Source organism: Cervus elaphus, chromosome 22 (genome assembly GCF_910594005.1).
Source record: "Cervus elaphus chromosome 22, mCerEla1.1, whole genome shotgun sequence".
NCBI lineage: Eukaryota > Metazoa > Chordata > Mammalia > Artiodactyla > Cervidae > Cervus > Cervus elaphus.
The window spans coordinates 20,252,051-20,273,847 of NC_057836.1; the positions used below are offsets into that span (position 1 = coordinate 20,252,051).

At 35.0% G+C, this 21,797-nt stretch overlaps 1 protein-coding gene across 3 annotated transcripts; it reads left to right on the forward strand.

Annotated features, from left to right (window-relative positions):
* Window positions 1-1,646: 1,646 nt before the first annotated feature.
* Window positions 1,647-21,115, forward strand: LOC122680835 (natural killer cells antigen CD94-like). Of its 3 annotated transcripts, none has more exons than XM_043882562.1 (7): window positions 1,647-1,769; window positions 10,185-10,280; window positions 12,829-12,927; window positions 13,433-13,504; window positions 14,109-14,263; window positions 15,142-15,269; window positions 20,983-21,115. In XM_043882562.1, the coding sequence occupies exons 1-7, from the start codon at window positions 1,718-1,720 to the stop codon at window positions 21,107-21,109; spliced, it is 729 nt and encodes a 242-aa protein (XP_043738497.1). In that variant the 5' UTR covers window positions 1,647-1,717; the 3' UTR covers window positions 21,110-21,115. The 3 variants fall into 3 exon arrangements, with proteins under 3 accessions (XP_043738497.1, XP_043738499.1, XP_043738498.1); XM_043882563.1 differs by lacking the exon at window positions 1,647-1,769 and adding an exon at window positions 8,303-8,494; XM_043882564.1 differs by lacking the exon at window positions 15,142-15,269 and having other exon boundaries at window positions 20,983-21,099.
* The last annotated feature ends 682 nt before the right edge of the window (window positions 21,116-21,797 follow it).

Below are 21,797 nucleotides of genomic sequence, written 5' to 3' on the forward strand. Positions count from 1 at the left end.
TGACTTTTTTTCAGTGCTCCATGGGGCTTCTCAGGAGGCTCAGTGGGTAAGGAATTTGCCTGCTATGCAGGAGACTCAGGAGATGGGTTCAGTTCCTGGGTGGGGAAGATTCCCCTGAAGAAGGGAATGGCTACCCACTCCAGTATTCTTGCCTGGAGAATTCCATGGATGGAGGAGACTGGGGGCAGTAGTCCACAGGGTCACAAAGAGTGGGATACAATTGAAGAGACTGAGCATGCCCAGGCAAGAGTTAGAACTCACAGGTTCTGTTCAGTTCCAGCAGTTATGAGCTTCCCTAGTGACTCAGATGGTAAAGAATCCGCCTGCAATGCAGGAGACCTGGGTTCAGTCCCTGGGTTGGGAAGATCCCCTGGAGTAGGGCATGGCAATTCACTCCAGTGTTCTTGCCTGGAGAATCCCATGGACAGAGGAGCCAGGTGGGTTACAGTCCATGGGGTCACAAAGAGTCAGACACGACTGAGCGACTAAGCACAGCACAGCATGTGGTCTACTAACTTGGGAAGTTCCATCCTCATTTTTCTGAAAAGAATAATTTCAATGATTTTTTTGTCTCACTCTTTTGGAATGAAGATAAGGACTTTTTAAAAAGTGTAGAGCTGAAAAAACATACAACAATTTGCTCATATATATTATCTGTAATACTGTGACATTATAGGAAATGCATGTTTGGTCTCACTCCCTGGTACCTGAGACTTTCTAAAACTCTCATAATTTCCTGTGTGAAGAGTGAAAGGAGCATCTTTTGTGGTTTATAATAAGCCCCTTGCAACCATTTTTAAGTTTATACCCATGAGGTAACTCTTAAAGAACCAGGATTGGTTGCCCAAGGAGCCAACCATAGGATTAGAAAGTTGGAAATTTCAGTCCCAACTCAGAAGGACAGGGAGGGGAGAAGGGCTGATGATGAACTGAGTTGCCAATAGCAAATGATTTAATCAACCATGTATACATGATGATGCCTCCACAAAAAACCCTAAGCAAAAGGATTTAGAGAAGTTCTGGATTGGTAAACACATCCATATGCTGGGAAGGTGGTGCACCTGCCCAGAGAGGGCGTAGAAAGTCTCTGGTCTTTACACATACCCTGTATTGTACATTTCCTCCACTTGGCTATTACTGAGTGAAGCTGAGTCTCCTTAAAACCAACTTCCCTTACTGAATTAATGATTAATCTTTCTGTCCAAAATTTTCTTCTCTTTCTTGTCTTCCCTGACCTCAATTCTATGCTGCTGCTGATGCTGCTAAGTCGCTTCAGGAGTGTCCGACTCTGTGCGACCCCATGGACTGCAGCCTACCAGACTCCCCCGCCCCTGAGATTCTCCAGGCAAGAACAATGGAGTGGGTCAATTCTATGTTAACTGAATGCTAATCAACCAAAGTCAGGTGATTAAAATTGCTGTTGTTGATAATATCATTCCTGTACTATAGTTGCTTCTTTTAAAATATTTATTTCTTCATTTTTGTCTGCACTGGATCTTTGCTGCTTTGCGTGGGCTTTCTCTAGTTGCTGCAAGCAGGGGCTACTGTTTGTTGCAATACATGGGCTTCTCATTGCATTAGCTTTCTTGTTGCAGAGCACAGGTTCTGGGGCACGCAGGCTTCAGTAGCTGCATCGTGTGGGCTCAGAAATTGCAGCTTGCTGGCTCTAGCACATAGGCTCTGTAGTTGTGTTTCATGAGCTTAGTAACTCTGCAGCATGTGGAAGCTTCCTGGACCAGGGATTGAACATGTGTCCCCTATATTGACAGGTAGACTCTTATTATCAACATACGAACTTCTCCATCAGTTTGTGTCCTCTTTGATTTCTTTCATCAGTGTTTTATAGTTTTCTATGTATAGGTCTTTTGTTTCTTTAGGTAGATATACTCCTTAAGTATTTTATTCTTTTTGTTGCAATGGTGAATGGTATTGTTTCCTTAATTTCTCTTTCTGTTTTTTCATTGTTAGTATATAGGAATGCAAGGGATTTCTGTGTGTTAATTTTATATCCTGCAACTTTACTATATTCACTGATTAGCTCTAGTAATTTTCTGGTAGAGTCTTTAGGGTTTTCTATGTAGAGGATCATGTCATCTGCAAACAGTGAGAGTTTCACTTCTTCTTTTCCTATCTGGATTCCTTTTACTTCTTTTTCTGCTCTGATTGCTGTGGCCAAAACTTCCAACACTATGTTGAATAGTAGTGGTGAGAGTGGGCACCCTTGTCTTGTTCCTGATTTCAGGGGAAATGCTTTCAATTTTTCACCATTGAGGGTGATGCTTGCTGTGGGTTTGTCATATATAGCTTTTATTATGTTGAGGTATGTTCCTTCTATTCCTGCTTTTTGGAGAGTTTTAATCATAAATGAGTGTTGAATTTTGTCAAAGGCTTTCTCTGCATCTATTGAGATAATCATATGATTTTTATCTTTCAATTTGTTAATGTGGTGTATTACATTGATTGATTTGCAGATATTAAAGAATCCTTGCATTCCTGGGATAAAGCCCACTTGGTCATGGTGTATGATTTTTTTAATATGTTGTTGGATTCTGTTTGCTAGAATTTTGTTAAGGATTTTTGCATCTATGTTCATCAGTGATATTGGCCTGTAGTTTTCTTTTTTTGTGGCATCTTTGTCTGGTTTTGGAATTAGGGTGATGGTGGCCTCATAGAATGAGTTTGGAAGCTTACCTTCCTCTGCAATTTTCTGGAAGAGTTTGAGTAAGATAGGTGTTAGCTCTTCTCTAAATTTTTGGTAGAATTCAGCTGTGAAGCCATCTGGTCCTGGGCTTTTGTTTGCTGGAAGATTTTTGATTACAGTTTCGATTTCCTTGCCTGTGATGGGTCTGTTAAGATCTTCTATTTCTTCCTGGTTCAGTTTTGGCGTGTTCATGGATTGGAAGAATCAATATTGTCAAAATGGCTATTCTACCTAAAGCAATCTATAGATTCAATGCAATCCCTATCAAGTTACCAACGGTATATTTCACAGAACTAGACCAAAGAATTTCACAATTTGTATGGAAATACAAAAAACCTCGAATAGCCAAAGTAATCTTGAGAAAGAAGAATGGAACTGGAGGAATCAACCTGCCTGACTTCAGACTCTACTACAAAGCCACAGTCATCAAGACAGTATGGTACTGGCACAAAGACAGAAATATAGATCAATGGAACAGAATAGAAAGCCCAGAGATAAATCCACGAACCTATGGACACCTTATCTTTGACAAAGGAGGCAAGCATATACAATGGAAAAAAGACAACCTCTTTAACAAGTGGTGCTGGGATAACTGGTCAACCACTTGTAAAAGAATGAAACTAGAACACTTTCTAACACCATACACAAAAATAAACTCAAAATGGATTAAAGATCTAAATGTAAGACCAGAAACTATAAAACCCCTAGAGGAGAACATAGGCAAAACACTCTCCGACATAAATCACAGCAAGATCCTCTATGACCCACCTCCCAGAATATTGGAAATAAAAGCAAAACTAAACAAATGGGACCTAATGAAACTTAAAAGCTTTTGCACTACAAAGGAAACTATAAGTAAGGTCAAAAGACAGCCCTCAGATTGGGAGAAAATAATAGCAAATGAAGAAACAGACAAAGGATTAATCTCAAAAATATATAAGCAACTCCTGAAGCTCAATTCCAGAAAAATAAATGACCCAATCAAAACATGGGCCAAAGAACTAAACAGACATTTCTCCAAAGAAGACATACAGATGGCTAACAAACACATGATAAGATGCTCAACATCACTCATTATTAGAGAAATGCAAATCAAAACCACAATGAGGTACCATTACTCGCCAGTCAGGATGGCTGCTGTCCAAAAGTCTACAAGCAATAAATGCTGGAGAGGGTGTGGAGAAAAGGGAACCCTCTTATACTGTTGGTGGGAATGCAAACTAGTACAGCCACTATGGAAAACAGTGTGGAGATTCCTTAAAAAACTGGAAATAGAACTGCCATATGACCCAGCAATCCCACTTCTGGGCATACACACTGAGGAAACCAGATCTGAAAGAGACATGTGCACCCCAATGTTCATCTCAGCACTGTTTATAATAGCCAGGACATGGAAGCAACCTAGATGCCCATCAGCAGATGAATGGATAAGGAAGCTGTGGTACATATACACCATGGAATATTACTCAGCCATTAAAAAGAATTCATTTGAATCAGTCCTAATGAGATGGATGAAACTGGAGCCCATTATACAGAGTGAAGTAAGCCAGAAAGATAAAGAACATTACAGCATACTAACACATATATATGGAATTTAGAAAGATGGTAACGATAACCCTATATGCAAAATGGAAAAAGAGACACAGAAATACAGAATAGACTTTTGAACTCTGTGGGAGAATGTGAGGGTGGGATATTTCAAAAGAACAGCATGTATACTATTTATGGTGAAACAGATCACCAGCCCAGGTGGGATGCATGAGACAAGTGCTCGGGCCTGGTGCACTGGGAAAACCCAGAGGAATCGGGTGGAGAGGGAGGTGGGAGGGGGGATCAGGATGGGGAATACGTGTAAATCTATGGCTGATTCATATCAATGTATGACCAAAAAAAATAAATTAAAAAAAAAAAAAACAACATACGAACTTGATGCTTTCTAACTGTGGTGCTGGAGAAGACTCTTGAGAGAGTCCTTTGGACAGCAAGGAGATAAAAAGTCAATCCTAATAGAAATCAACCCTGAATATTCATTGGAAGGACTGATGCTCAAGCTGAAGCTCCAATACTTTAGCCACCTGATGCGAACACCTGACTCACTGGAAAACACCCTGATGCTGGGAAAGATTTAGGCCAAGAGGAGAAGGGGACAATAGAGGATGAATTGGTTGGATGGCATCATCAACTCAATCAACATGAGTCTGAGCAAACTCAGGGAGATAGTGAAGGACAGGGAAGCCTGATGTGCTGCAGTTGATGGGGTCACAGAGTTGGACATGACTTAGCTACCTAACAACAACAATGTACAAGCTCTGGTTGTTTCTCCAGGTTAAGATGAGCTGACAGATTCCTAAGCCATGGACCACCTGGCCAGAGAATTATAAACCGGAGATATCCTGAATGCTGAAACTATGATTAAAAAAATGTCACAGAAATGTTGGAAGATGATGATTAATTCCAGCTACTTTGTTCTTCCCCTTTAAAACACACCTCAGACTCAACTCAAAGACCACATTGGTGTGGATCTCAGATTTTTCTTTCATACTTTTCCTTGAAATTGAAAATGTTATTCTCTCAGTCACGTCCAACTCTTTGCAACCCCATGTACTATATGGCCCTCCAGGCTTCTCTGTTCATGGAATTCTCCAGGCAAGGATACTGGAGTGGGTAGCCATTCCCTTCTCCAGGGGATCTTCCTGATCCAGGGATTGATCCTAGGTCTCTCACACTGGAAGCAGATTCTTTACTGTCTGAGTCACTAGGGAAGCACCTTTGCTTCATTTGCTGCAAACTTCTTCAGAATCTGGCTTTCTCTGTTGAAGGCATCAGTATAGTAGTCTCCCCTTATTCACAGGGGAAATGTTCTAAGACCCTCAGTGGATGCTTGAAATAGAAGATAGTATCACGTTTTATATAAACTACTTTCCTCTATACTAAAACAAAACAAAACAAAAACAATAGGTAGTATATATAGCATGGATAGTGTAAATGTTGGACAAATGAATGATCACATCAGAATGGCCAACATCGTCATCATCAAAAAGTCTACAAATAATAAGTGCCGGTGTGGAAAAAAGGGAACCCTCTGGCACTGTTAATGAGAATGTAAATTGGTGCAGCTACTATAGAAAGCAGTTTGGAGGTTTCTTAAAAACCTAAAGATAGAGCTACCATATAATCTAGTAAATCCACTACTGGGTATATATATGAAAAAAATGAAAAGTGTAACTTAAAATAATACATGCATCCCAATGTTCATAGCACCATTATTTATAGTCGCCAAGACAGAACCAACCTGAGTGTCTGTCAATAGACAACTGGATTAGGAAGATGTGGCAATATATGAATATACTCAGCCATTAAAAGAATAAATAATGCCATTTGTTTCAATGTGGATGGACCTAGAGAATAGTATGTTTAGTGAAATAAGTTAGACAGAGAAAGACAAATGCTGTATGATATACTTATATGTGTATTATAAAAAATAATACAAATGAATCTATATACAAAACAGAAACAGATTTATAGATGTAGAAAACAAATTTTGGTTACCAAAGGGGAAAGGGAGGTGAGGAAGGACAATTTAGGAGTATGGAGTTAACAGATGCAAACTATATAAAATAGGTAAACAACAAGAATTCACTGTATATCATAGGGAATTATATCCACTATCTTGTAATAACCTATACTGGAATAAACACTGCAAAAAAAAATCCCCCAAACAAATCACTATGCTGTATGCCTGAAACTAACAAATTGTAAATCAACTATACTTCAATTAAAAAATAAATTAGCATCCTGTTTCTATTCACTTTGAATGAAACAAATGCTTCTTACCAAATTTAGCAACTTATTTCTTCATGAAATGGTTCCCTACTTCTTGTATTTTATTAGATTCCAGAGTTCTGAAAGAAATTGAGTTGGAAGAATTTTGCCAGTCTTGTCATTGATTTAGTGAAATGTCAATGTTTTGAAGTTTCTCATCCTGCCATTTTCCTCTCTAAACACATCAATGGAACAAATATTATTTATTACCTATATACTAATAAATATGCCACAGAAATATGTTTTTGTACTCTTAAGAAATGCACGGTAACTTTCTTATAATATATCTTATCCCATTATACTATGTGTAGACATTTTAAATTTCCCCTTTGAATTATAAATTCCCATTCTCTGAGCGATAGAAAATGTTTCCCTTTTTTGGCTTATTTTCATTGAATTAATTTCCAATGGAGGAATTTCTGACTAAGAGAGAGTAAATTTTAAATACAATTTTCAAATATTGGTCTGCTAGCATTTAATACCTGAATAGCAGAAGTTATTTCTATTTAAACCATGTTTGCAAGTAAGATTAATTGAAGATTATTATATCTTATTATAGTAGAGTTTTAGAGAGTATAGTATAGTATCTTATTATAGTAGAGTTTTCCTTCTTCCTTTTATCTTAATTGATTAGTAATTTTGATTAACACTAAAAGTCTGTGAATGTTCTATGTTCTCTGTCTTCCCATATATTACAGAATTGGATTCTCAAGACATGATTACTTATAGTTATTATTTGTAGGTTTTAGTATATGTATATATTTCACTCCCTGTTTACCTTCAATAATAAATTTAAAATTAAATAAAGATTTAAATAGTTGAGGGGGTCAAATACGCTTTTTCCTTTGAAATTTATTTTATCATTTTTTAGTGATAAAGTTGTCCTGTGTTCTTGGATTTATTTGATACTTTATTGTATTTTCCTTTTTTTCTATATTATATCCAGTTATAAAGGGGTTATTACCCCTATTTCCACATATTATTTATTTATCCAAATATATGTATATATATATGTGTATATATATATATATATATATCTTTTCTTTTTACTTAGTGTCTTGAACTATGTTCATTTTTCTGAGGGTGATGAAGAATGACCCAAGATTAACTAAATAAAAATCTTTGAAAATGTTAACATTGCAAAATGAATATAAAATTTAAACTAACCTAAGCTAAAATAATGCTAGAATTGTCCAAATGTCTTAAGTGTTTTCTATTCCACAAAGAGTAAAATTATTTTGAGAAAATGAATTTTATATAAATGTGAATAATTCATTGATTAGTATTTGTAGTTTTGTTTTTTAGAGACTATAGCTGATTAAAATTATTTGGTAATTAATAACCCACTGATAATAAATGCTGAGAACTGTGAAAATTGTGCATGCACCATCTAGTGATGAAAAATAGTACTTACCCTACAATGGAAAGAGTTCACAAAGAGACATCACAAGTGTCTATAAATAATAGTTCCAAAATAGCATGTAAAATGTAAATATAAAATGAATGTAAAATGTAAGCAAGTCCACTGGAAACAATTAAAAGCACTTGAAGCTACTTTAAAAAAAAAAACAATAAATGATGTATTCAAGTATGTCTGTGACAAAGCAAGGGTTGAGTAAAACTGGTCTTTAGTGAAAATATGTTAGGTATCTTGTGTAATTCAAGGTAAGATTGATGACATGCCCAATCTAGAGATGATGCAGAGCTAAAGTGAGCAGCAGTAAAACAGTTTCCTGTGTGGCTACATCCAGAGCACTCTTACTCTTGAATTCTGCTCTCACCTGACAGAGTGTCTCATACAACAGGCAAAGGCATTATTATCCTGTGTATTTCTTTTCTTGGCTTATTTTCTGGGCTCTTGATGATCAAAATTCTTAAGTTCAAACTGCTGTGATAAAAGATAAGATTGCTTCTTCCGAGGATATATACACATACTCTGCAAAAGTTCAGACGCTGTCTTCTAAAAATCAGGTATTTGCTAATTTCGCAGATTTCTATTGTTTCTCATGTATTTTTGGAATTTTGAGGGAATTTGGATCAAAGAAACTGAAGTTATAGATGCAAAGACAAACTTGTATATCAATATGCAGATATGTTTTAAAAATAATAATATAATTTTATATGATTATATATAATTTTCAATCATATATATACATTTATATATCTCTATAAATATCATTTGGGAGGAGAGGAAATAAAAGTATGAGTGACAGAGTGGGAAAAAAGAACAGAGAAGAAAGGAAGGGAGAAAGAATTGAAGAAAAGAGTGATGCTAGAAGAGAACTCAGATGAGTTGGAATAAAGTGATTCTAATAATTATCTATTTTTAGTAATTTCACTGATACTATTTGATATGGCATTATTATTATCACTGATACTATTTATTTAATTTGACATTTTATGATACCTTGACATTATTAACTGGTATAAATTTGAGGTTTAAAGAAAATAAATGAAGAAATATAAAATTCCACCAGGGTAAAGCATAATTAGACATAATTAAGCTATGCATAAATTGGATATATTATCCTTTAGTAAGGGCATAAAAAAGTTTCACACAGATTCCTATCAAATTTTATAAAATGTTTAATCATGAAAAATATTTTTCAAATTTTCTCAAATTAAAGTTTAATATACAAACCGTTACTTTTTATACTTCATATAGAAATCTAATAAACAATTACAGCAGTAACAAGGTTAATAAGATGTATCAAGGAATTCATCATACATTGTGGAGACGTTAATGAAAGATAAGATAAGGTAAAAGGAGATAACTAATTGGATGGTGACAAACAAAAAGTAATGAGAAAAATTGGAAAAAGAGATGAATTGTTATTGGAGGATCTGGAAATTTTATTAAAGGTGGTAGAATTTGATCTACAGATTCATTATGAGCAAATAGAGGAGGAAAATGTACTTGAGAAGGAAGAATTTGAGCAAAACATTTAAAATTGGAGAAGTGCTTGTCATATGTTGAGAAAGAACAGATATGTCAGTGGAATTATGGGGAAAATGAAAATAGATTGAGTTGAAAGATGAGACTAGAAAGAAAGCAGGAACAGGTGAAATTGTGAAAGAATGGAAGTGCCAAGCTATAAGGATAAATTTCAGTCGAAAGAATTCAGTAAAGCCATCAGATCATCTTTTGCATTTTCACTTATAAATAAATGATATTAACAGATTTGCAATTGTGAATAGACAATATTTAAAAGGCCAAAAGTAATATACCATAGCAACTGCTTTGCATGTGTGCTCAGTCGCTCAGCTGTGTCCAACTCTTTGTGACCCTATGGACTACAACCCCCCAGGATCCTCTGTCCAGGGGATTGTCCCAGCAAGAAGACTGTAGTGGGTTGCCATTTCATCCTCCAAAGACTCTTCCTGACCCAGGGATTGGACCTGCTTCTCCTGCATTGGCAGGTGGATTCTTTAGCACGGAGCCACTTGAGAAGTCCTACCAACTCATTAAGTAACAGTTAAAAATTAAAATTTCTTCATTCTTAAAATATTTTAATATTTGTAATTGTATTCTAATCAATCACTGGTTATTCAAATTCATTCCCAATATCATTTTATTCAATACCAATTTTACTTATGGATTTCACAATTTACATGAATTTAAAATGTATTTTTTTTCATTTCTTGTATCTCTACCTTTCAGTAATGAGTGAAGAATTTGTAACTTACTCCGATTTGCTATTTCAACCATCATCTCAGCCACAGAGGAGCCAAAGACTTGAAACTACCAAGAAAAAAGGTCTTTCATGTTTTCTACTTAAAAAATATACAGAATTATTCATTATCAGGCTCATATGCACATACACATGATCTAAACTTTTTTTCTCTTACTAAACAAGGAAAATAAGTGCTTTTGAGGGAAGATTATATTTTGCTCATGAGAGTCATAACTGTAACTATGTTGTAAACATTATATCAGCATTTTTAGAATGAGTGAAATGTTTGAGGATCGAGATACGTTGTTTATAATTTTCTGTCATTTAAGATATCAACACTATCTAGTAGGATATTTGGAAAATAGAGAAGTGAGAAAATGAAGAGATAATTTCATTATTCTAACACAGTTGCTGTGAATTAGGGACTATTTTTCCTGCTTTCCTGGTTTGTATATTTGCTGGCCTAGTGTGTTCAAAGTATACTTTTTCCAAGTACCATGCATGCTTCTTGATACAAAAACACCGATGTTATTAATTTACTAGTGTATATGATTATATGGAGTTCACTGATATATCTTCCTATCATTTAAAATTTTCTTTCATTTGTACTTTTCCTGTTGCTAATTTGCAGTCCGCATATGTTTTAAATCAATATGTGGAATGATTAGAAGTGAGCTGTATATCAGTGTGCTAATTCTATTTTGTCTTACATCAAATGGATATTCAGTACTTTGGCTAAGATGTATTATTTTAACGAGGACCTCAATTGATTACTTTCCAGTTTTTTAGATTGCTAATTATTACAATTAGCAATATTGTAATATATGATATACAGATTCACCATGCAGTTAATGAAGAAGTATTTTTAAACTTTGCTTAATATATTGTTAATGAATTTTTAAAGACCCCTTAATACCTAATACACTCTGCTTGTTATAGATTCAGAAGTTATTTTCTTTTTAAAATTCTGATGAACAATTCATTGTACCAGTGGCTGTACTTCTTAGATTTGTATGGGAAAATCTACTGGTTTGGGAAAACTTTATTAATGATGTTGTTAATTGTTATGTATGTGCATAAATATGTATGAAATGACATACTTCACCACAGTTCATATTTTACCATGGATCAACCAGAATGACTTAGAGCCATTATCTTGTCTTGTAAGTTTATTTTTACCTAACAAAGCTTCTTAGATTTTCACTGTCTATAAAATTCTTTCACAGATAGAAATCAATTACCAAAAACTCCATAAGGTATGTTTCATGCTTACCCAATATAAAAATATAAACAGAGACATGATGGTTAAATGTCCTAGAGATTAGAGTGCATAATTGATGGAAATCCACTTTTAGCTGAAAAGACCAAAACCTTTCCTTCTCCTGATGACAACAGGTGGATTTTCTGTCCTTCCTCTGTGGCATGTATGCTGTATTGGTGGATTTTGTGTGTGAGGAAGTTTCTTCTCTCTGCCGCAGCTAAGGTCCTCTGCTTTGTACCACTTCAGGATATTGGGAAGAAGCTTGTTTTCTGTCTCTTCTCTAGAAGCAGATGGCTTTTGCCCACTGTCAATGCAGGGTACAGGGTGGGCTTGTTGTTTTTTAGTAGCTAAGTTGTGTCTGATTCTTTGCCACCCCATGGGTGCAGCTCGCGAGGTTTCCCTGTCCTTCACTACCTTCTGGAGCATGCTCAAACTCATGTGTATTGAGTTGGTGATGCCATCCAACCATCTCATCCTCTGTCATCCCCTTCTCCTCCTGCCTTCAGTCTTTCCCAGCATCAGGGTCTTTTCCAATGTGTCTGCTCTTTGCATCAGGTGGCCAAACTTCAGCTTCATCATCAGTCCTTCCAATGAATATTCAGTGTTGATTTCCTTTAGAATTGATTGGTTTGATTGCCTTGCTGTCCAAGGGACTCTCAAAAGTCTTATCCAGCACCACAATTTGAAAGCATCGATTCTTTGTCCTTCAGCCTTCTTTGTGGTCCAACTGTCACATCCATACATGACTACTGGAAAAACCATAGCTTTGACTAGATGGACCTTTGTCGGCAAAGTAATGCCTCTGCTTTTTAATACACTGTCTAGGTTTGTCATAGCTTTACAGCTTTCTCAGGAGTTTGGTAAGGTGATCTGCTATTCCTATCTCTTTAAGAATTTTCTACAGTTGTGATTCATACAGTTAAAGGCTTCAGTGTAGTCAGTGAAGCAGTAGATGTTTTTCTGGAACACCTTTGCTTTTTCTATGATACAACAGATATTGGCAGTTCGATCTCTGATTCCTCTGCCTTGAAGTCTGCTTTTAGCCTTGGAGATTTGTTGGAATACTTTGCTCTCATATGGCTGGCACTTTTCCTCCTATGCTTTGCCAAAGGTGAAGTAGAGTTTGCGTGCTGTCTTTCCATAGAGTCGGGGCTTTATCTCTTTAGAATTCAGACCACCTGATCACTTTATCAATTCAGCTGCCTCATTCCCTCAATATCAGTTATGATTTTGTAGATTACCTTCCTTTTCTCTATTTTTAGGATGCGAGCTAACTTGCTGTAGAGTTTACTGCACCTAAAACAGAAACAGAACTCTGAATAAACATTTAGAGTTGATGTTACAAGATGTATTCATCTCTCTCTTTATAGATCACCCTACTCCACTTTCTTCATGGAAATATGTTGCTATGTTTCTGTGCATCATTTGCCTGGGGCTTCTTCTGTCTGTTGGATACTTGGTCATTGAGTGTAAGTCAAAATATGAAATAGAAGTTTACTTTTCCATTATTCACATAGTGAAATATGTTGAAGATAATACATTATTTTGATCAGTTCTACTTCTTAACAAAGTAAATATTCTCTGCACAGAACTTAAGTTAATTTCTTAGAGACATATAAAAATGTTGTCCATTTTTAAGCATATCAAGAACATTACATACTGCCTTGCTATTTGTTCTCATGTATCCTTTACCAGAAATACCTTTAAAAATTTCTTCTCTGTGAAAAAGCTTTCTTACACTGTTATCAGAACAATATTTCTTTCTTCTTTGATTTATGGCTGTGTGAACTTGCTGTATATGTACTATAATTTGATTTTTTATGATTATGACTTTATTACATTTAAGTTCTTTGAAGTAGATGATGCTTCACTCATCATTTTTGTAGCTCTGAATTCAGCACAATGTTTTACCTATAGGAATGTGTCAAATTTTTCTTTTTGAGTTTAAAACTGACCTTTCTGAGTTCTCTTCAGTGAATAAGAAGTCATTTCAACCAGAAGGATGTCCAGGAAATAGCTCCTCCAACAAGGAAACAAATAAAACAGGTACTTTTGGATGAGTCCCTGAGTCATAATTTTATTTGCAGGAGACAAGAGACAATTAACTATTTTGTTTAATGCATGTAACTGGATACGTGTAAATATATATATGTCAAATCTATTAAGACTCAAATGATGATGGCACTGTTAAATTACAACCTGAAGTTAAATAAAATATTTCCACAAGGCATCATCATTTTGGGGCATATCTATATGATTTCATATATGTATTTCTTATTGTCTTATTTTTGAAACTTACAGCTTTTTAAAGATAATTGTATGCATATTTTATTCTCATGTGAAAGCAAAGAAAGAGTATTATGTTGATAATTTTTACAGTCATATACACTGGATAGGTTTCCTGACACATTTCTAATTTTGTCATTAAAAATTATTTCCTAATACACAGCTGATGAATCTTAAAGACCAAAATGTTTTCAATGAAGTGAGTTATTAATGTAAGATAAATTTAACACTAAATTTAAGTGCACACAGCCTATAATGTAAACATCAAAAAGTGTTTTTGTTTATAGATGGTAGATTTGCTATGTCAACTTACAGATGTGATCTGCACTGATGGAAATCATCCAGTTATATTTTAAATTTTTAGTAGATTGGAAATACCCTACTCGTTCAAACAACTGGCATCAGTATGGAGAAAACTGCTACTATTTTTCAAGAAACAGTATTCCTTGGAAGGAATGTCGCCGTTTTTGCACTGATTTACATTCTGGATTTCTTAAGTTGAATACTGAAGAAGAGATGGTAAGGACAAGATTTTGTTTTATAAATTTTGGTATCAGAAAAATTTAGGATGACAGCAATCGCTCCAGTTTTATATTCTTCTGAATTACTTTCCATAGTGTAGTTACCAAAATCTCTGCAATTTGTAATTTTGAATGTGTACTTCAATAAAACCTGAGTGGTTTTCCCCTAGCACTTGGAGTAAAGTCTAAGTAAAATGTAAATAAGATCACTTGTAGTCTGATTTTGGCTGATTTCTCTATCTTCTTCTGGTGTTCTAAGGAAAGTGTGCCATGGTCTCCAACTATATTGACGTTATTTAAATAGATCATGGTCCCCTTATGCTCTTTTATGTCCTTGTTCTGTTTACCTGTGACAAATTGTATTTCTTCTACCTCCTATCCCAAACTATCATCTTTCAGTTAATACATCTTGTGTTAAGATTTTAGCTTACTAGACGATCCACTTGGAAAACATCCTTAGTTCACTAAAATCTGTTAAAATTCCCTGTTAATTTCTCTCCTTCAATCCTGTATTTCTGATCTTGTACCATGTGTCACTACTATTTATTACATAAGTCAATGAACACTATTCAGTTTTTCAGTGCCTAATTTGAGCAACTACAGTTTCAAGATTTTATGCTTACTTTTACAACCCATAACTTAAGAAAATGACTAGAATAAAACGTGTCCCGAAAAAATTACTCAGTGAATACATGAGTTATTAGCTCTAAGCATCCAGCCTATGGCTGAAGAATTTAGGGTTAATCTCTCCAGATTCTTTCAATATCAAGAACAGAGAATCCAAAGAGAAGTAAAATGTACATATTTAAACTAATATATTCCTCTTTTGCAAGAAAAGTTCCACTTTTTGATTCACTTTCCTTTTCCTGTCTGCAGAATTTTATAATAAAATTGTCAAAAATGCAATGCGGTTTGCAAAAAGAAAAGTTTCCAATTAGCTTACACTACAGCACTAAGCAACTGAACTGGGTTTGGCTAGATGATACAAAACTTACCCTGGACAAGTAAGTCTCTTGCTGTTTTAAAATTTCAGTACAGAACAATATTTTCTTCCAAATAGAAATATTTAATGTGGATGTGGGTAACATTTATAACAGATGCACCTGTAAGAAATCAATACGTAAAAGACAGGAAAGATGGAAAGCAAGGAGTAAAATACTTAGTAAAATACTAAATACTATACTAAGTTAAATATGTTCCTTTCAAAGCTCATTGAAATTGCTTATTGAAGTATAACTATTTTGCATTTTAATAAAAGGTAATTGAATAAATAAACTTGCATAAGGTTACAAAGTAAGTATATTTCAGATTTGTCATTTTAATTTCAGTGTAGTTTGTCTGACTGCAATACATGTGCATGTATTGAAATTTTCTTAAAATGTGCTCTCCAATTCTCTAGGACTCACCTAGCATACTTTGTCTAGTTTGCTGTCATAAAAAAGTCACTACAAACTGGGTGGCTTAACGCACAGAGATTTATTCTCTCAAGCAGAGGGAACAGAGGTTTGAAATCAAGATCTTGGTAGGGTTGATTCCTTTCTGGAAAGATCCTTTGTCTAAAGGAACTTGCTAAACTTTTCTAGAGAGAAAGCTAACTGTTGTTGATGATTAAAACAATTTTTTGTTCTGCATACACTGTGGAACTTGTTTATAAAAATCTTAATAAAGGAAATACAGTAAACTTCCATGAAAATATAAGATATTCTGCCAATCCTTGGCATCATTTAAAGACAAGCCAGCCCTCTGTATCTGCGGGTTCTGAATTCTCAAGTTCAAGCAACCATGTAGACACAGAGGACTGACTGGGATTTGAGTATCTGTAGACTAGGATATCTTGGGGATGCTCGTAGAATCTCCCCACCCCCACATCCTGGATACAAAGAGACAACTGTCTATACCCCCAACTTCCTTTGCTCCTTCTCTGCATCTCTCTGTGTTGGTTGCTCTCCTATAAGGATATTCTTATTGGATTTAGGGTACAATCCAATATGGTTTCATCATGACACTAGTCTTCTTTGTTTTCAATTTTCAACTTATTTATTAAAAAAAAAATTTAAATTTATTTATTTTTAATTGAAGGATAACTGCTTTACAGAATTTTGTTGTTTTCTGTCAAACATCAACATGAATCAGTCATAGGTACATATGTCCCCTCCCTCTTAAACCTCCTTCCCATCTCCCTCCCCACCCCACCCTCTAGGTTGATACAGAGACCCTGTTTGAGAACCTTGAGACATACAGCAAAATCCCTTGGGCTATCTATTTTACATAATATAAAGTAAGTTTCCATGGTACTCTTTCCATACATCTCACCCTCTCCTCCCCTTTCCCCATGTCCATAAGTCTGTTCTTTATGTCTGACCTGCAAATAAATTCTTCAGTACCATCTTTCTAGATTCTGTATAATTGTGTTACTATACAATATTTATCTTTCTCTTTCTGACTTACTACACTCTGTATAAAAGCCTCTAGGTTCATCCACCTCATTAGAATGGACTCAAATGCATTTGTTTTTATGGCAGAGTAATATACCATTGTGTATATGTACCACAACTTCTTTATCCATTCATCTGTTGATGGACATCTAGGTTGCTTCCATGTTCTAGCTATTTGTAAATAGTCCTGCGGTGGACATTGGGGTACATGTGTCTTTCTCAATTTTGCTTTCCTCAGGGTATATGCCTAGGAGTGGGAAAGCAGGGTCATGTGGTGGTTTTTTTTATATCTAGTTTTTTAAGGAATCTCCACACCACCTTCCATAGTGGCTGTATCAACTTCCATTCCCACCAACAGGGCAAGAGCATTCCCTTTTCTTCACACCCTCTCCAGCATTTATTGTTTGTAGACTTTTTGATGATGGCCATTCTGAACAGTGTAAGGTGATATCTCATTGTGGTTTTGATATGCATTTCTCTAAGTATAAGAGATGTTTAGCATCTTTTCACGTGTTTGTTAGCCATCTATATGTTTTCTTTGGAGAAATGTCTGTTTAGGTCTTTTCCCCACTTTTTAATTGGGTTGTTTTCTATCTGGTATTGAGTTGTATGAGTTGCTTGTATCCTTTGGAAATTAATCATTTGTCAGTTGTTCCATTTGCTATTATTTTCTCCCATTTTGAGGGTTGTCTTTTCACCTTGTTTATAATTTCTTTTTACTGTGCCAAAGCTTTTAAGTTTAATCAGGTTCCACCTGTTTACTTTTGTTTTTGTTTCCATTATTCTAGACAGTAGGTGGGTCATAGAGGATTTTGCTTTGATTTATGTCATCAAGTGTTCTGTCTATGTTTTCCTCTAACAGTTTTATAGTTTCTGGTCTTACATTTAGGCCTTTAATCCATTTTGAAGATGCAAAAATCCTCAACAAAATTCTAGTACACAGAATCCAACAACACATTAAAAAGATCATACACCAATAAGCAAGTTGAATTTATTCCAGGGATGCAAGGATTCTTCAATATACATAAATCAGTCAATGTGATACACCATATTAACAAATTAAAAGATAAAAACCAAATGATAATCTCAATAGATGCAGAAAAAGCCTTTGACAAAATTCAACACCCATTTATGATTAAAACTCTTCAAAAAATGGGCACAGAAGGAACCTACCTCAACATAGTAAAGACCATATATGATAATCTCACAGGAAACATTACACTCAATGGTGAAAAAACTGTAAGCATTCCCCCTAAGATCAGGAATAAGACAAGGGTGTCCACTCTCACCGCTATAATTCAACTTAGTTTTGGAAGTCCTAGCTATAGCAATCAGAGAAGAAAAAGAAATAAAAGGAATCCACATCAGAAAAGAAGAAGCAAAGCTTTCACTGTTTGCAAGTGACATGATACCATACATAGAAAGCCCTAAAGATACTATCAGAAAATTATTAGAGGTAATCAGTGAATTTAGAAAAGATGCAAGATACAAACTCAATACACAGAAATCACTTGCAATACTATATACTAACAATAAAACTCACAAAAAGAAATGAAGGAATCAATCCCATTCACCACTGCAGCGAAAAGAATTAATTATCTAGGAATAAACCTACCTAAGGATAGACAGGAGGCCTGGTGTGCTGTAGTTCATGGGGTCACAAAGAATTGGACATGACTGAGCGACTGAACTGAACTGAACTGAAGGAGACAGAAGAACTGTATACAGAAAATTATAAGACACTGATGAAATAAATCAAAGATGACATAAATAGATGGAGAGATATTCCATGTTCCTGGGTAGGAAGAATAAATATTGTGAAAATGACTATACTGACAAATGCAATATACAGATTTGGTGTGATCCCTATCAACTTACCAATGGTATCTTTCACAGAACTAGAACAAAAAATTTCTCAATTCATACAGAAACATGAAAGACTCCGAATAACCAAAGCAGTCTTGAGAAAGAAGAATGAAGCTGGAGGAAGCAACCTTCCTGACCTCAGATTATACTACACAGCTACAGTCCTCAAGACAGTATAATACTGGCACAAAAACAGAAATATAGACCAATGGAACAAGATAGAAAGCCCAGAAATATATCCATGCACCTATGGGTACCTTATTTTTGACAAAGGAGGCAAGAATATACAATGGGGCAAAGATGGCCTTTTCAATAAGTGGTGTTGAGAAAACTGGATAGCTACATGAAAAAGAATGAAATTAAAACACTTCCTAACACCACACACAGAGATAAACTCAAAAAGGATTAAAGACCTAAATGTAAATGTATTTATTTTTTAATTGAAGGGAATTTGCTTTACATAATTGTGTTGGTTTCTGCCAAGCATCAACATGAATCAATCATAGGCATACAAATGTCCCCTCCCTCTTGAACCTCCCTCCCATCTCCCTCCCTATCCCACACCTCTATATATTTAAAGAACCCCAGTTTGAGTTCCCTGAGTCATACAACAAATTCCCATTCGCTATCTATTTTACATATGGTAGTGTCAGTTTCCATGGTACTCTCTCCATACATCCTACTCTCTCCTTTCTCCCTGCCTCCCCGTGTCCATAAGTCTGTTCTCTATGTCTGTGACCTCATGTCACTAATCTTAATTGCATCTACAAAGAAGTTATTCCCAATTAAGGACACATTTTGAAGTTCTGGGTGGGCTTGAATTTTATTCGTGAGTTCTATGCAACCTTTGACTAGGCTGGTGGCTGAGATGGTAAAGAATTTTCCTGCAATGCAGGAGATCTGGATTCAATTCCTGGGTCTGGAAGATCCCCTGGAGAAGGAAATGGCAAATCACTCCAGTATTCTTGCCTGGAAAATCCCATGGACCGAGTAGCCTGGAAGGCTACAGTGCATGGGTTCACAAAGAGTCATACATGATTGAGTGACTAATACTTGTTCAACCTACTACCTACATTCAAAAAAGGATTTATAGGCCTCAATTCCCATGATTTTATTAGGGTGTCTGAAGTGGAGGTATAAAACATATCCTAGTGCACATACACAATGTGTGTAAAAACCAGTTTAGCAAGACCATGGGAAATACTGAACTGCCAGTACTCTTGTTCCCCAGTTTTAAGCTCCATGGTTTAAAATATAGTGAGTAATTGATAGTGCAGGCTCTTAAGTGTCTTGGGTTTATGTTTTGGCTCTCCACTACCATCATAGTCTTTTATCCAAACATTCTGTTTGGTTTCTATTCCATTTTATATAAGATGTGATGAATAATAGAACCCACTTCATAGAGTAGTTGATAAATTTAAGCATGTGAGAAGTATATTGTTCTTCAAGAAAATAAAGTTCTCTCTCCTTCCTCCTTCTCTTTCTTCTCCTACCCCAGATCTTAACAGTAAATTAATGTCAAATAAAATTTTAAATAGATGAATCTAATTTAAAAATGTGATTTCAGGACGTCCGTGGTGGTCCAGTGGTTAAGACTCTGTGCTTCCACTGCAGGGCATATGGGTTTGATCCCTGGTTGGGGAACTAAGCTGTGTGCTATGTAGCATGCCTAAAATTTAAAAAAAAGTAATAATTAAAAGTAAATAAAATAAAATCTAAATTAAAATATGATTTCTACCTTAAAATATTATGACTAAAATATGCAAGATTCCTTCCAGTATATCTACTCTTAGCAGACATGATTTTCTAACATAATTTGTGTTAAATTAAGATTTTGGATTTACTTAAAATTCTGAGTGATTACATATTCATTTTTAATTGCTGTACTTGTAGTAAATGCATGCCCCTTTTCAGGAATTATATGATATATTTCTTTAAATGTTTATAAATTGCTCTGATTCTCATTGACATATCTAAATATTTAATCTTTTAAAACTATTTCCTGGATTTATTAGTAAAGAGGATCTGATCTTTACTCTGGGGTAAATTTTCCCAGGAGAGAATGAATTGACATTAATGATTGATGGCAATTTTTTTTTACTGTATATATAATAAAATGTTCATAAAAACACTAATGTATAAACAAAATATAGTAGACCCCTGTGAGAATGGAAGATACTTTGAAATTGTCTGAGGTCATAGAGACCAAAGCCAGAATTGAAGGCATTGTTAACATCCCAATTCTAGATTTAATATGAAATTTCAGATGACAAAATATTCATTATTTTATTATTAGAGAACTGGGAAAATGATGTTTCTACTTTTTTTTTTATAAATATGTCAAAATACGAATTTAAAAAGTACAACTGATACATGAAATAATTTCAGAACTTAACGGAAAGTATTTTTTTTCTAGGCTTCAACTTCCAGGACATGAGAATGCTAATAATAAATGTGCACACATAAAATACGGCCAGATAATTGCTGAAGATTGCCATAGTAGTGGTTATTGTATCTGTAAGAAGACAATATATTCAGATTAGATAAAGAGTCTGAGATTTTCCAGTGAGATGACTTCAACTATGTAAAAATGTGTTTAGCTAAAAATAGATGTCTTAATCATTGAAGTCTATACGTTATTCTTTAACTTTAATCCATAATTTGTAACAGGATTAATACAATAAACAGTATTTTAGTAACACTGGATAATTGTTGTTTAATTGTTAAGTTGTGTTTGACTCTTTTGTGACCCCATGGACTGTAGCCTGCCAGGCTCCTCTGTCCATGGAAATTCCCAGGCAAGAATACTGGAGTGGGCTGCCATTTCCTTCTCCAGGGATCTTCCTGACCCACAAGTCAGACTCATGTCTCCTGCATTCCAAGCAGATTCTTTACCACTGAGCCACAGGGAAAGCTCAACATTGGATTGTGTAGAGAAAATAAAGAATATGAGGGAACCTTATTGAGATAGAAGTATGAAGGAAATTCCTCTATTACTGGGACAGTGGTACTAAATCAAGCTTTATTCAGGTTTACACAGGTCTTCCAGTACTTTCAAAATAAATTTTATCACTTTAGCCTCATGGTTTTAATTAAAAAAAATTTTTTTTATGCTTTTTATTTTTTATAAAACACAATTTTTTCTTTGCCTTATTATGGCCATCTATCAGAGAAATAAATAGTTAAGTAAGAAGACCTTGATGCTGGGAAAGATTGAGGGTAAGAGGAGAA

What these genes read in the sequence shown, in the direction of transcription:
- LOC122680835 (XM_043882562.1), top strand. Translation starts at nt 1,718, where the DNA reads ATGTGGAAGCTTCCTGGACCAGGGATTGAACATGTGTCCCCTATATTG. An exon ending in TGAAACTACCAAGAAAAAAG is followed by an intron (nt 10,281 to 12,828) that starts GTCTTTCATGTT and finishes CTCTCTTTATAG; the next exon opens with ATCACCCTACTCCACTTTCT. An exon ending in TGGATACTTGGTCATTGAGT is followed by an intron (nt 12,928 to 13,432) that starts GTAAGTCAAAAT and finishes AGTTCTCTTCAG; the next exon opens with TGAATAAGAAGTCATTTCAA.